General features: G+C 47.5%; 3 protein-coding genes and 1 long non-coding RNA gene across 6 annotated transcripts in view; 2 read left to right on the top strand and 2 right to left on the bottom strand.

Annotated features, from left to right (window-relative positions):
* Window positions 1–4592, top strand: part of LOC101155829 (girdin) — a 21095-nt gene extending 16503 nt beyond the window's left edge. The window contains exons 24-28 of one of the 3 annotated variants that reach the window (XM_011479581.3): window positions 649–741; window positions 1103–1272; window positions 1941–2021; window positions 2933–2998; window positions 3250–4592. In XM_011479581.3, coding sequence (XP_011477883.1) covers window positions 649–741; window positions 1103–1272; window positions 1941–2021; window positions 2933–2998; window positions 3250–4226 — 1387 coding nt within the window. In that variant the 3' untranslated portion in view covers window positions 4227–4592. Of the gene's footprint in view, window positions 1–648; window positions 742–1102; window positions 1273–1770; window positions 2022–2932; window positions 2999–3249 lie in introns of those variants that run through there. The other 2 variants (XR_002290771.2, XM_020705585.2) reach the window with 2 other exon arrangements.
* LOC111948213 lies at window positions 2596–4875 on the bottom strand. Its single transcript, XR_002874175.1, has 2 exons — window positions 4779–4875; window positions 2596–2801 (listed from the first exon to the last, which is right to left on the bottom strand). It is a non-coding gene; the product is annotated as an uncharacterized LOC111948213 (long non-coding RNA).
* mettl26 (methyltransferase like 26) lies at window positions 4700–11101 on the top strand. The gene is made up of 6 exons (XM_004066192.4): window positions 4700–5032; window positions 5475–5637; window positions 8592–8651; window positions 8731–8798; window positions 8896–8974; window positions 9065–11101. Exons 1-6 carry the CDS (start codon window positions 4839–4841, stop codon window positions 9119–9121), a joined length of 621 nt encoding a protein of 206 aa, XP_004066240.1. The 5' UTR covers window positions 4700–4838; the 3' UTR covers window positions 9122–11101.
* On the bottom strand, window positions 10307–14122 carry wfikkn1 (WAP, follistatin/kazal, immunoglobulin, kunitz and netrin domain containing 1). The gene is made up of 2 exons (XM_004066245.4): window positions 12887–14122; window positions 10307–12646 (listed from the first exon to the last, which is right to left on the bottom strand). The coding sequence occupies exons 1-2, from the start codon at window positions 13151–13153 to the stop codon at window positions 11099–11101; spliced, it is 1815 nt and encodes a 604-aa protein (XP_004066293.2). The 5' UTR covers window positions 13154–14122; the 3' UTR covers window positions 10307–11098.

Below are 14122 nucleotides of genomic sequence, written 5' to 3'. Positions count from 1 at the left end.
GAGCTAAACCGGCTCCCTACTTTTTACTATCAAAATTGATTTAAAAAGAAGGAAAAATGTTTCCGTTTGGAAATCTGCCTCTTGTGGTGATTTGAGGAACTGCAACATTTGGAATTTCCTGGTTGGCTTTAGTTTCAGGAATGAAATGTGGGATTCGGGTCCAAGCATCAGCCGACCCGGAGTACTACTAGGAGTAAAAAATAACTGCAATCATCAGATCTGACTCAAAAGCCCGGTTTACGTGGTTTAGTCCAAAACAAGGGTGATTTTTCCTTTGAGAGGGGGTGTTCATACAGATTTTCCACTTAAACTTTATTTACTTTCTCTTTCAAATGTGACCATGAAGTTAAAAAAAAAAGTGAGTTTTCCTGAAGAGCTTATTGATCTGCAGGTAAAACATAACTTTTTATTTATGCAGAAACAAACTATGAACTAAAATAAAGAAGGTATACCTTTGTGGGATCCTCAGGTACTATCCGACCTGATGAAGGACATGAAGTTGTGATGTTTACTTGATCCTACAGAATGAGGATTTGGTTTGTTTGTGTGTTCAGGATGAGCTGAACTCCACCAGAGACGGGATGAGATTCTCCTTCATGATCTTCAGACAGACCAAGGAGCTGATAATAGTTTTCTTTCTCCATTCAGAGATAAGCTGAATGATTTACGGAGGCAGAAGGAGAAGCTGGAGGAAAAGATAATGGACCAGTACAAGTTGTACGAGCCGTCACCTCCTCGCAGGCAAGTCAACACTTGGACTTGAAACATGACTGGATCTTTTCTTTTTTAATGTGATCCCCAGTTGGCAGCCAGAAGATGTGCTTTCCTGTACACAGAATCAGCTCTGGAAGCTAAAACTTCAGCAGCTTTGAATCTGAGCTTCACAGTTAAACAAAAGCAGCAAGAAGAAAGTGAAGAAGTTGCATTTGAAACAGATGCAGCAGAGCAAAAGCTGAGAAAAATCAGAAAATGCTGTACATGACTTGGACAGGCGAGCTAAACAAAGGGAGATATGTCCTCTCAACAAAAATCCCATAATGCACCACGTGTAGTTATCTTAACATTTTACAGATTTTTACATTTCTCCACATCTCCATCACAGACGGGGGAACTGGATAACCCTAAAGCTTAGGAAGTTGATGAGATCCGGCAGCCGCGAGCTGGAACCTGCAGGCCTGGCTGAGCCACACGTCTGCTCTCAGGAGAGCGGCTCCTTCATCAGCTCTGACGGCTCTGGAGGCTCCGCCTCCGCCGCCCTGCCCCAGCACAGCAGTGAGTACGACCCCTGCAGACCCTGCAGGAGCGGCTCCATCCCAATCAGATTCCCAGATGAGGATGGGCTTCAGACACCTGAAATACTTGACTAAACGTGTTTTAATGTGAACTTGTTCCGGTTAAGCTTCATTAAGGGAGCCATCTCACGTCCACCTGTCCGTATATTTGTCTCATCTCCTGTAAATTATTTTATGAATCTATAAGAGACATAGGGTCCACAGGTAACGTTTAATTAGGAGGATGAATTGTTTTTAGATTGTTTTTAAGAATTTGTCACTTGTTCCATAAAAATAAAAATAATTCCTACCATAATTGAAAACTGTGCTTAAGTCAAATGTTACCTGTTTCTGCTGTGGTCTTTTACAAAGGTTTATCTGACTAGAAAGAAGACAGGTGTACTTCTGGGTCAGATTTTGAGTTTTTGCAGTGAAGGGTTCAGTTCCTGTCCAAAATCTTAAACCGGAGCCGAAGTAAAGAATATTCTGGTTTTTTCAGAAATGTGCCGACCATCATCCTCCCTCACGCATGAGCTGTGTCAGCTCCTCCTTCAACCGACATCTCACCTTTTGGCTCCCCTTCTGTTCCTTGTCGTCCTCCCCTCCTTCCTCCCTTGCCCTCCCCACCCCTCCCGTTTGTCCCTCATTCCTCACCCGATGCTAAAATAGCTCCTCTGAAAAAGTTTCCCCGTTTGAAGAGCAGGCTGAAGGACAGAGACAGAGTCAAGTTCCTCTTCCGTCGCTCCACGTGTAAGAAAGTTCTGAAGTCGCCTCCCCTTCTCTGATCATGCAGTAGCAATTCAGTTGCATGTGTGCCTCATGCTTCTGCTTTAACTGGAGCTTAAGTCAGTGGCTCACTCCTCCTAACTCCAAGGCTTTGTGGCAAAATTACTCTTTGCTTGATTCATTTCAAATCAAATTACGATGACTTGTCTTCAGAAAATACACCAAAGCTAAGGAATGGGTCCTTGGGTGAGCCTAACTGTGGCCACAAGGGAGCCCAAGTCTAGGTCCCCCTGTGCCTGTCCCCAGCCCGGATAAAATACAGGGTTGTATAAGGAAGGGCATCCGGCGTAAAAAATCTCTGCCAAAACCACCACAGCAAATCTGTGAAACTGATGTGGTGATCACTGAAGAGATATGCTGAAAATGAACAACAACATAAGCAAATAAATGTGTCCACAGACCAAGCGAAAAATGGATTGCATTTAGTTTTTTTCTACAAACAAGTGTTTCTCTTTCAGTGAAATGTTGACTATTGGGTTGTTGTCTTAAAACAAATTAATTTAAACTAAAATATACAACATACACACTTTGTAACATCTGGTGTTTTCAGTCTAAGGTTTCATTGGATATTAAAGTTAAGGTTTCAGTAGCCTTGCAGGAAGTAGTATTCCAGGACGCAGCCTTGCAGGAAGGTGCTCCATAAGCTTGCCAGAATGCCGCTGCAGAGCATTACATCCTTCCTACATCCTTCATCATCCCTTCACCCCTTCCTGCCGTTTCAGCCCTCTTCCAGATGTTTCTGACCTGCGGAAAGGCAGATAGAAACATCCAGAAGTTAATGCTATCTTTCATTTTCCTCTTTGCTGTATCTTAGAATGAAGGAAAGTCAATTTCTGTATAAAAACAGAGTAAAGTTGTGATTTGCTGCTCCACAGGCAAAGATTCCAATGCCAGCAGCTTACCATCTGGATGTGAGGACAACGACATGGCGCAGAATCACGGTAAAACCTCTGGACTCTCATTTAGAGAACTCGGCCAGCAGGCAAATGTTTAACCAGCTCAAGAATTAGAGTAAAGCCACCAAACCGGAGCCTGACCTTGTTTCATATTAATCTGCGAGCTGATGACTAAAGCCAACATCTGCTGCTGGAAATCCTGTTCTGCTGCCCTCTACTGGTCCACATTGTGTACTGATGACATTCTTTTTAACACTAGATTATGTGTTCATAATGAGGTGATTGTTTCCTTCCAGGAGTCCAAAGTCGAGCCCAAAGTGAGAGCAGTGGTGAGTTCAGCCTGAGCCTGGAAAATGAGCCGTGGTCGAATGGCAGCAGTCCCATCCAGCAACCTCCTTCTCGCCGCTCCTCCTCCTCCAACCAACCACCCAGTGACACCTCCACCCACCAATGGGACATGAAGCTGCAGGGCTGCAGCCAAAGGGCCTCTCCTGTGTCCAATCACCACTCTCAGAACACAGATAACCAGTCTGTTCAAACTCAGCTGGATCCTGTGCCGCCTCAGGATTTCTGGCTCAGCAGAGGCACAAAAACCATCCGGAGGGGATCCAGAGGGAAATTTCCACGTCGGTCATCAGATTTAGGGGCCAAAACTAACTCTGGGCTTAAAAGGGTGGGCTCAAAATCTGAAACTGCCCAGTCTTCTGCCTGTTCTCCAATCACAGTGCTGTATGTTCAGGGAAAGTCATCTTCAATGTCTGGCTGCCTCAACTGCTTCTCTGCGCCTCTGGTTAAGGAAAGACCGCTCAAGGGGCCCGGGGCCCCTGGCAGTCTCCCACGCGCCAGCAACGTCATCTCCACAGCAGAGGGCTCGTCCCGCCGCTCCAGCCTCAGCAGCAGGGGCACATGCAGGACCGGGCCTCAGCAGGTTTCAACAGAGGAGCCGCAGACGCCACCTGGACCCGTTCCTCCACTCAAACCACCCAGGGATCCCGCTGTTCTTCTTCCATCTGAACAGCACAAAGCTCCCGTGCAGGAGTCACTTGGCTCTCCGTTCACTTTCACATCTGTCTTTTCAAACACGATCTTCAGCGATGCAGTGGCGAACACAAACTGCCTGGACGGGCTCAGCGCTGATCAAATCTTCCTCAGCCCAAACCCGACTCAGACTTGTCCTCCTGAGAGCCAGACGTCTTCTGAAAGCGGGTCACAGACGCTGCTTGGTTCTGAGAGGCAGCAGAGTGAGAATGCAGCGGCTCAGAAGGACGCATGAGCGCAGCTGTAGCATCACAGCTTCCCTCACATCACTGCAGTCACACACTGAATCTGTTCTCCTTGATTTAGTGAGTACCTAAATGTAAACCTATGGCTTTGATTTTTATGTATTATGACTTTTATTTATTTATTTAAGAAGGTGGAAAGTGCTTTGATGTTAAGAAAAGTCGTTTCTAATTCTGTACAAATTCAGAAAACTTTATTTCCTCACTTCTGGACGTTCTCCTCCCACCGTGTTTGTGTTCTGAATGTTTAAATCTGTTGTTTTTTTCCCGTTCTTTCTTTAATACTGTATTTTTTTGTTATATTTCTTCTAAGAATGAACTGTGACAAAAACGAGTATTTTCTCAAATAAATTTGGGGGGGGGGGGTATTATATTCAAACTGCGCTTGCGTGATATTACGTCTCATGCTTTTGTGCCCGCCCACTGTTCTCATTGGATGAAAGAGGAGTCACGTGAAGAATCGCGGAAGAAGTCGATTTTCAGGGAAAAGTCGAACTTTTGTGACGTAAATTTGGCGTGTTAGGACCTCACCTGTCCTGACCCACCTGGAGAGGTTCCGGAAACTGTTCGGCCCGTGCAGCCGCGTGTCTTCGTCCGTGGACGCGATGTTGAGCGCCCCCGCGGCAGACCGGAACAAGGAGCCCATCCTGGAGGTTCTGCGGCACAGCGTGCCCTCCGACCGACCGCTGCACGCGCTGGAAATCTCCTCCGGTACCGGACAGCACGTGACCCACTTCGCACGAGCTTTGCGGAACATCATCTGGCAGCCCACCGAGTACGAGCGCGAGTCCCTGAGCAGGTAACGCATCTGGGCCCGCGTGACTGTCTGAGCGGGCTGCTCCCGTCCCTTAACAACCACCAAACATGGATAGATGGGGTGAAAAGAAGGGAGTTACTTATCTCTACAATAATTCAGGTGTAACTCGTTTTATTCCCGAGACCAGAACCCGTCAGGTTCTTCAGCTGCCGTTTGTTTGAGGTTCCACCTGTGGATCTGAAGGAGCCTCTTACTGAAGAGATTCTGATGAAGAGGATGAAGGTTTTACATGATCCTGCTCGTCTTTCAAAGCATTCTTTGGCTTCTGAGGCTCCAGAGCAGAACCAGAACCCGAACCAGCCTTCTCCATCTTTGAGCCTCTGGTGCTGCAGCCATCAGAGCTACAGAGGAGAATGTGTGGAGCACATTCATCCTCTGGCTTGTGTTTCTGTCTGTAAAAACTGTTTTTTCCTTCCATTCTCAGCATCGAAGCGTACAGAGCTCACTACCAGCTGGACAATGTGATGCCGGCCGTCTTCCTGGATGCATCTCTTCCCCATCAGAGCTGGGCCGGGATCCGGCCGGAAAGCCTGGATCTGATTCTCAACATCAACATGATGCACATCTCTCCCCTGGCCTGTACTGAGGTGGGTCTGCTGACCTTCACATCTGATCATGAGGGTTTCACCAAAGCACTGATGTCGAGGCCACGCCCCCAAAACCCACCAATCACTGCGAGAGTTCAAACAGAATCTGCAAAATATTCTTAACTGCGTCTTTGTCCCTGGATGAGCATCAGCCATAAATGTAAGTTGCTACCTTACCGAAGTCCAAATTAGACGGAAGAATGTGTCACATTGAACCACCAGAAAGAAGTTTGTTAAAGTTTTTCTCAGATTTCAGTTCAGTAAAGGTAAATCGTAGAGTTTTCCTCCTGTCACAGCTTGAGGTTTCTATGGAGGTTAAACGTTTCCTCTCCAAGCTGCTGGCACTTTCCTAACATTCGCACAGAGCGGGGTCCAGCAGGCCAGACCTTCTAAAAACGGTTTAAACAAGATCATCACGTGCAATCCTGGATTTTCCCAACACCGAATTAAATCCAGTTTTTGAGACCTTTTATTTCCTTGACGACATGTAGAAATAATATTTTCCCTAAAATTCAGTTTTCTCATCCAACTCCCTAAATGAATCCAAACAGTATTTGGGGAGATTTTTGACCACGGGTCTGCTTTGGCCCGGCTCTGATCCGACCGGAATTTCACTCCAAGGTTGAAGGTGAGTTTGGAAGTCTGTGCGGTTGAAACAACTTGTCACTCTCGTGAGAAGCCCATGTTACACTTTTAAAAAAATATTTCATCTCACAGTTAATTCTTCCAATTACATAAAGTTTGGAATTTTTCTGTAAAAGTTTTAAAAATTCATTTTGAATCTAAACCAAAATGCCAACAAACTCAGATCTTTTTTATTTTTAATTCAATTCGGATTTGGCTGCATTGATGCCTTTTCTAACCTCTTAATCGCCTATTAGAATCACCTGCCACGAAGGAAGGTCGACCACATCCCAGCTTCCTCCTTAAACCCCCCGGACAAACCCCCGTCAGTGAAGCGGTTGGACGTTAGTCACAACTGCCCCTATGGCTTTATAGGGGCCGTCTGTGGCGCAAAAAAATGGGCAAACACACGTGGCCTGCCCAAAATATCAAGGTTGTAGAGCGTTCGGTGAGCCCATAAAGTCCAACTGTTCATGAACATTTTCTTCTACAGGGATTCTGCGGCCGACAAGTTGTAGCAAACATTTATACAGCATTCAAGGGTGAAATGGGTGAGACGCAGGCTTGACGTACAAATCCTGCAGCCCATTGGGGCTGTTCATGTGACAGGAGCTCAGTAGTAGCCTGACTGTTAAAAATGAGGAAATTGGACAATAAGAGTAGTTCATGTGGGCATCCTACAGGTAGTTGCATATCACCTTGTGCGTGCGGCATTCGCAGGCGGTCGGGAAGGACCAGTACTCGCACCTTACAAACAACTAGAGCAGGACTGGCCAGCCCTGGTCCACAAGAGCCTCAATCCTGCCAGGTTTCCAGCCCTCCTTCACCATCTTTCTACTGATTGGCTGACTCGAGTAATTCCACATCCTAATTGACTGAACACACCTGGTTTAGGTAGTCGGCAGCAAGCAGTCCCGGGAGATCTGGAAACCAGGCAGGGTTGAGGCTCATGAGGACCAGGATTGATCAGCCCTGGACTACAGTGTGGTGTAAGGATTCTTTATCTTCATTTCACCACAGAGAGAAAAAAAAAGTTGTACGGGCGCCGCATGTAGTGATGGGTAGATGAGGCCTCGTGAAGCGTTTCGGCAAAACTTTATAGATGCTGTGTTGATACTGTGTCACTCCACACTGACTCCTGCTGGACCGAAACATCATTGCAGGCAACCAAGATCACTGATACACTGACTGAATAAACTAGTGTAAACACAATATTTGTCATTGTAGTTCCTCATTCCCATGTCTCCCCCCGGCATTAAGAAGGGGCTTTTAAGTTTGACAGTTCTGCTGAAGAAAATGCCACTTTTAACCTCCAAAATGTAAAATGATAAATTTCAAATAGGAAATGAACGGGGGGACAAAAACACTATTAAATAATTCCACAAACATCATTAAAACACCCAATTCAACACTTTAAGGAAAGATTCAGTAAAACTAAACGCCAAACACAGGTGGGCGGGGAAAACGGGGGTGCGTGAGTGCGAGGAATGTTCAGCAGCTGGAAGCTGGGCGCGGATCCGGGGCATGAAAAACGTTTTTGTTTGTTTTTGTCCAACTCTGTTAAACTCGCTGCTGGACTGATTTAGTACCCAAGTGACAGAAATGTAACAAGAGAAAATCTGGTAATTTTTTTTAGAATATTTTTCAAAATAAAAGTTAGCTTAGACTCTTAATAAAACTAACTAAAGTTTTAGATTGACCCGAAACACACCCAATTATCAATATTAGAACCAAAACCACCCAACTGGGCAAAAACCCGCAGGATCTGGCAGCGCTGCTGGTAGATGCACTTCTTTATGTGACTCTTCTGTGACACAGTGGCTGCATTGGTCACGTGACTTCTCGTGAAGTGATGCGCGCACCGACACGGTTTCACTTTATGAGCTGCCGGACCCACATCACTAGCTGTTTGACTGCATCACCCATAACTGCGTGCAGCTTACGTTAGCCTTTCAAATGCTCCACGATGCACCTACCAATCGTACGCTCCATTTTTAAGGTTGGTGGCCCCGCTCTGTGGCCGCACGAGCCTCGAGAGAACTGCAAGACACACCCGTGGCCCCCATTAGATGCAGCTGCTCCTCCCTATGACCTCCGCTAGCCTGGACAACCCAAGAACCTGCAGCATTTGTTCATGTAACCAAAGCTTAACTTGGCATAGACAGCAGTTTCCACAACCTTAGTAGGAGTGGCTACAGGAGATGCCTTCTATCTCTGCACTGAGCGACCCTGCTCTTCACGCCACATCGAGTGGAAAAACGCCACCGCCATCCCCCACCACGCCGTCTGAAAGAGTGACTGAAGCACCAGAGTCACTTTCTCTCTTTCAGGGTTTATTCAGAGGCGCCGGAGCCGTGCTGAAGCTGCAGGGTCTGCTGTTGACGTACGGGGTGAGGCCCAAAAGCACGCCATGGTCACATGACAGCGTTTCAGGGACCTCGCACAATAACTCACTGCTGCTTTTCTCAGCCGTACGCAGTGAACGGGCAGATCAGCCCCCAAAGCAACATAGAGTTTGACCGCAGTCTGCGGCAGAGGTGAGGCGCTCCTGACCGTCAGTCCAAGCCAAAACCCAGGATTTCATGTTCACCTTTGAGAAACCAGATCTGTCCTTTGCATCATTTTGTCCCACAGGAATCCAGAATGGGGACTCAGGGACATCTCCCTGCTCCGCTCTTTGGCGCAGAAAAACGGTTTGTTCCTGGAGAAGACGGTGAGCATTCAGCTGACGGAAACAGTCCCAATATGAAATCAATGAGTGAAGTTGTGGAATTTTCCTGACAGAAAAATGCTTCTCCTTCAGGTGGACATGCCAGCAAACAACAAATGTCTACTCTTCAGGAAGGAGAGCGTGGTGTGAGCGTGTTTAGGTCTCTGCTGGAGCTTCCTTCTTCTCCTCTATCACATCAGCCTGTGTGGTTCTGCTCTGATGACCTGCTTTGGACAGAAAGGCTGCAGTTATTTGGTCTGACTGTGCCAATGAGAGAACTAAGGTCACAACAACACTGTCTGGTTTAATGGATTACAGTAGATTATTTGGCAGAAGTGCTTTGCAGAGAGAATTTAGAAAACAAACGCATGAAATCAAGAAATTTCGTTTAAAATCTCTTTTGTAAAGCAAGAACTTAAGTGAAGAGCAAAGACTAAATGTAACATAAAGCTACTGCTGGGCTGCTTCTTTCCTTTTTACAGTGCAAACACATTTAGATCACCATGTAAAAGTACATTTAAAGCAGTTTCTATCACAGGTATAAATCGAGCCACGTGACAAAACAAATGTGGAAAAGTTTGGCGGGGGGGGGTTATTTTTTTCCATTAAGTCAAATGAAAACTACATGTTCAAGTCACGAGTGGTAATCTGGGCTCACAATAACCATGGTAACCATGATCCTGTCCAACAATAGTTCCCTTTTGAAGACAGCTCATTCTGTTGAAAAAAAAGGATAACATTTCTCTGTTTTAAACATTTGTTTCCTTTGTTCTTTCAGAGATTAGATATAAAATCTTTTTTTTTTTTTGTTAAATGTTCCATCTTTCTCAGACATTTACAAGAATTTAAGACAAATGGTTATTAGCCAATACTTTGGTTTAACTGAATAATTTGTTTAAAGTTCCATAAAAAAAAACTTGAGAATTCTGATGGGTATCTTAAATCAGGGTATCTAATAAAAAGAAATGCATATTAATTTGTTAGTAATGAATTAAAGTTTGACTAAAGTGATTTATAATCTATATTTGTTAATCCTATATAACTATTTGTATTTGATAAATGCATTTCGGAGACTCCTATCTCATTAGCAAGATCAAAACCTTTCTCAAGAACCCATCGTCTAACCTTGGCCCTGTACTGCATCATGATTCCACTAGGGGCAGTAGAAGGGCTTCTCTTAAAAATGACCATGAAAATTTCCATGAAAAAACACTTTTGGCGGGAAAGGTTTTGCTAATTTTCAAAACCTAATGGTGAGAAAAACTTTTCTATTAGATTTTAAATGACTCCTTGCTGCATTGAGAAGTTACAAAGTATTAAATTTGAGACGGTGGATAAAAGAGGGGCTTCTTTAATCAAGCAGGGTTAAAAACATTAAATTACCATTTATTAGTCTGTGGCTCATTAACCTAAAGATGTTAAAGACCCACTCCAGGGAAAATTGTGGGAGAAAAAGAGAACTCTTCACCAAAAGTCCCCCCCACAACTTCTGATAAACTCCTGCCGCTCTGCAGACATTTCTCCCAAAAAAACACAGGCGTTGGCGTAATAATCAAAAGACCGCTGTGAACCCTTTGCAATCAGATTCAAAAGATAATCTGAGTGGGACTTTAAGCATTTTTACATTATTTTTCTTTACTTTTTAGGCTAAATAACGTAGTTTTAAAATTGTAACGGTTCATCTTCTACCGTTTATTCTCTTTGGGGGTCACGGGGCTGCTGGAGCCTATCCTGGCCACTTCTGGGCGAAGGCAGGTGACGCCCTGGACAGGTCGCCAGTCTGTCGCAGGCTAGAGTGTCCGCACGCACACACCCACGCACTCTCACCTAGTTGACCAATTAACCTATGAAGCATGTTTTGGACGTGGGAGGAAGCCGGAGAGAACCCACGCATGCACGGGGAGAACATGCAAACTCCACACACAAAGGTCCCCCATTGGTGTTCTGGTTCAGCTCCCCCAGCCAGGACTTGAACCGGGGCCTTCATGCTGTGAGGCAAGAGCGCTAACCACTGCTCCACCGTGCAGCCATTTGTAACTGTTATTGTTGAAATTGCGATGAATAAATGTACCAGATGATCGACTTTCAAGTGGGTTTTGCTAAACAAAAACAAATAAATGTAATATTTTAGTGTTCTGTGGGACCGCTGGTCTTTCCCAGGCTTTGGACAGGCTCGCATGGCTTCTTGTGCAGAGCAGCGCGCAGCCGTCGCAGCCTGCGTTCTGTTATGGCTTTGACGTAGCTGTCCGTCTGAATGATGGCCATGCCGTCATGCACCAGGCCCATCACCAGCAGAGGGTTCTCCTCCACCGTGATGTTGGGGCAGGGACAACTCCAGTCCATCGTGGTGATGGTCACCTCCAGATTTTTAGTGTTGAAGAAGGTCAAGCCCATCTTCTCATCTTTCAGGACTTCATCCAAGCTGAAGCGAGCCAGCCCAGAGTTCAGGTCCTCCACCAGCTCTGTCAGCCGGCCCACAATGGCGAAGTCGCTGCGGCACAAGCTGGAGATAATTTTCCCCTTCATCCGACATGTCCTGCAGGGTCTCCTCTTGGGCTGGGGACAGTTTGCTTCGCATTCTTTCTTGGTGTGGAAGTTGTTGGCGTTCCCTTGGCAGCCACCAAATGCAAACGGCTGACATTCCTTCAACATGGAATTCCAGGCCCACCGGGCCTCCCAGGCTTTGCAGGGACCCTGAACAGCGGGCAGGGAGCATATTCCCATCCCCTCCCTCTGGCAGGACGCTTTGCACTCTTCGTAGGTCTCAAACCGGTTGCGGCTGTCATCGCAGCCCCCGTTGCTGAAGGTCACGCAGGAGCCCAGCTTGCTATCGTAGTACCAGTCCACGTGACGCTCCGCGCTGCACACCCTCAGGTCCACTTCAGCCAAGCAGTCTGCCGGGGAAAAGGGCCGGCCCATGGGCATCTCTGGATCCTCAGAAAAATCATCCTCAGCCCGGCGGATGACAGACAGTGGATAGTCTGCACGAAGTGCTCCAACAGAGTTCCGGGCAATGCAGGTGTAGATGCCCGTGTCCCACACCTGGGCATTGTAAATGACCAGCTGTCCGATGTTGGTGATGACCACGTTGCCGTACATTTGGTCAGGCCTCATGACAAGACGCTCACGTCGCTCACTCTGCTTCTCCCAGGTCACGTCAGGCCTGGGCACTCCAACCACGTCACAGTGGAAGCTGACCGTGCCTCCAACGTAGATGGACTGGTGGTGGGGATTGGTGTACAGCGTGGGGGGCATGGGATCCTCTAGGGAGGATGTTGGGGTTGGGTAGGCTGTAGTGCCCTGGGGCAGTGGGCTGGTGTGGGGGCCGGGCAGGTAGAATCGGCAGGGGATGACGGTCAGGGTCACTCCCCGGATGCAGGCCTCAGCGTCCATGTAGCAGCGGTTGAAATAGGTGAGACCGTCTGATGCGCAGGTAAAGTTGGGCTCCTTCTCGCAGCGGTCCTGGCACTTGCAGATGGGCTGTCCATCCCAGATGTCACAGGTTGCACCCTGCTGGCTGCAAATGAAGCCCTCACAGGTGGCTGAGGAGTTGGGGGCCGCCGTCCCACCATCCTTCCCGTCGGGCTGAGCAGGGGTGCCGTCAGAGAAACGAGCAGCAACACAACTGTTGAGGCCGCACACGTTGGTGCAGCATTTCTCAAAGTCAGTACAGTCCTGAAACACCAAACACTGGATCAAAATTTACCAACCTACTGAAAACACATGAAAGTTAAAGATCCATGAACACAAGTTAAAGATCTGGGGGGTCATAAGTCATGACCCATTCTCAAATGAGCAGATTAGGCTGTTGATCAGATGTGATTTTAAGAAAGTCTGAAGCTGAGTTTAGTCATCTTTTTATGCTCCCAGAAGCATGCAGCCTTTAATCTGCTCTAAAGTCCTCCAGGATCTCACCTCATCCGTGCCGCACTCCCTCTCGCAGGTGCTCTGAGCATCTACCCACAGGTTGGAGTTCAGCTTGTTGGGACAAAATCCTTCGTGTGCAGCTTGGGCTCCTGCCTCGCTCGAGCACGAAGAAAATTCCAGAAAATCCCCTACCAGGAGAACCAACAAGCAGGCACGTGTCCATCCCCACAGATTCCTGGGGCTGTGCGCGTAACCCCATCCTGTTGTGCTGCCAGAGTTTCTCTGATCCTGGAGCTGAAGCGGGATTTCACACATGGTTGCGTTTTTCCTCTAGGTGCCCTTTAAGTGAGTCCATCCCTTCCTGTAAGTCATCAGGAGACAAATCCAAAAGACGAACCGGATCTTCGGCCGTCTCGTGCGTAAATCCAGTCGCTTTTACGCAGAGCGGAGTTCCACGCAACCAAGGGAAGTCCACGCGCGCTGCTCTTTTAGCGAAACAAATGTTTGTTGTTTGGTTGTTGTTTTACGTCAAATGATTGCAAAGATTTTCCGTTGGAGAACCAGAAAATCTACAGGCGGCGAAGGAGAGACATGAGCGAGCGGAGGCGCACAAAGAGCGGGGTGGATGCAGACGCAGCCTTTCAGGGTGAGAGGAGGTGGAGAGGGTCCTCTGACCGCCCCCCCGGACGAACAGTGTCTGAGACTTTATGAAGGCGCACCATGCAAGGCGCAACTGGACAAACATCGTAAAAACATCAAAGAAAACGACACGGCAGTGGCTGCAAGCTGTTCCAACATCCGCGCGGAGCCAGGCATTCCGAGAAACTGGCGCTTTTTGACGAGTTGTTGCTTTTTATCAATTATCCTACTCAACAAACCCTTGAGGGGTCTATTCTAAGCACATTTATGCTCCCATGTGTTTCTCTTTGCGCCAATTAGAGTGAAACTGCGAAAAGCAGTTCGGAGGGCGCAAACGTCGCAGGGGGCGTGTCGCTTCGCGTCTCTAGAAAACACGGCTGTTTGCGCCCTTCGTGTCTAGACGTGGGTCACTTTACCGCGCGGAATCGTGCACGCGCAGCTCTCGCTGCCGCGCTCAGGTGGGAAAGCGCAGTGATCGCACCGTGACGTCACCTTACACCAGCAGCCGGTCTCCAGGCTGGAGCCCCCGCCCCCCATCCTTTCATCGGCGGTGACCCCGCAACCCCTCCGTGACTTCTGACCGGGCGCCATTCATCCATCCCAGACCGGCCAATACCGACAGAGCAGCTAATCAATTCAGCTCCC

Source organism: Oryzias latipes, chromosome 1 (genome assembly GCF_002234675.1).
Source record: "Oryzias latipes chromosome 1, ASM223467v1".
Taxonomy (NCBI): Eukaryota; Metazoa; Chordata; class Actinopteri; order Beloniformes; family Adrianichthyidae; genus Oryzias; species Oryzias latipes.
Note: the sequence above shows the minus strand (reverse complement) of the source record. Positions and strands in the feature narration are given on the sequence as shown.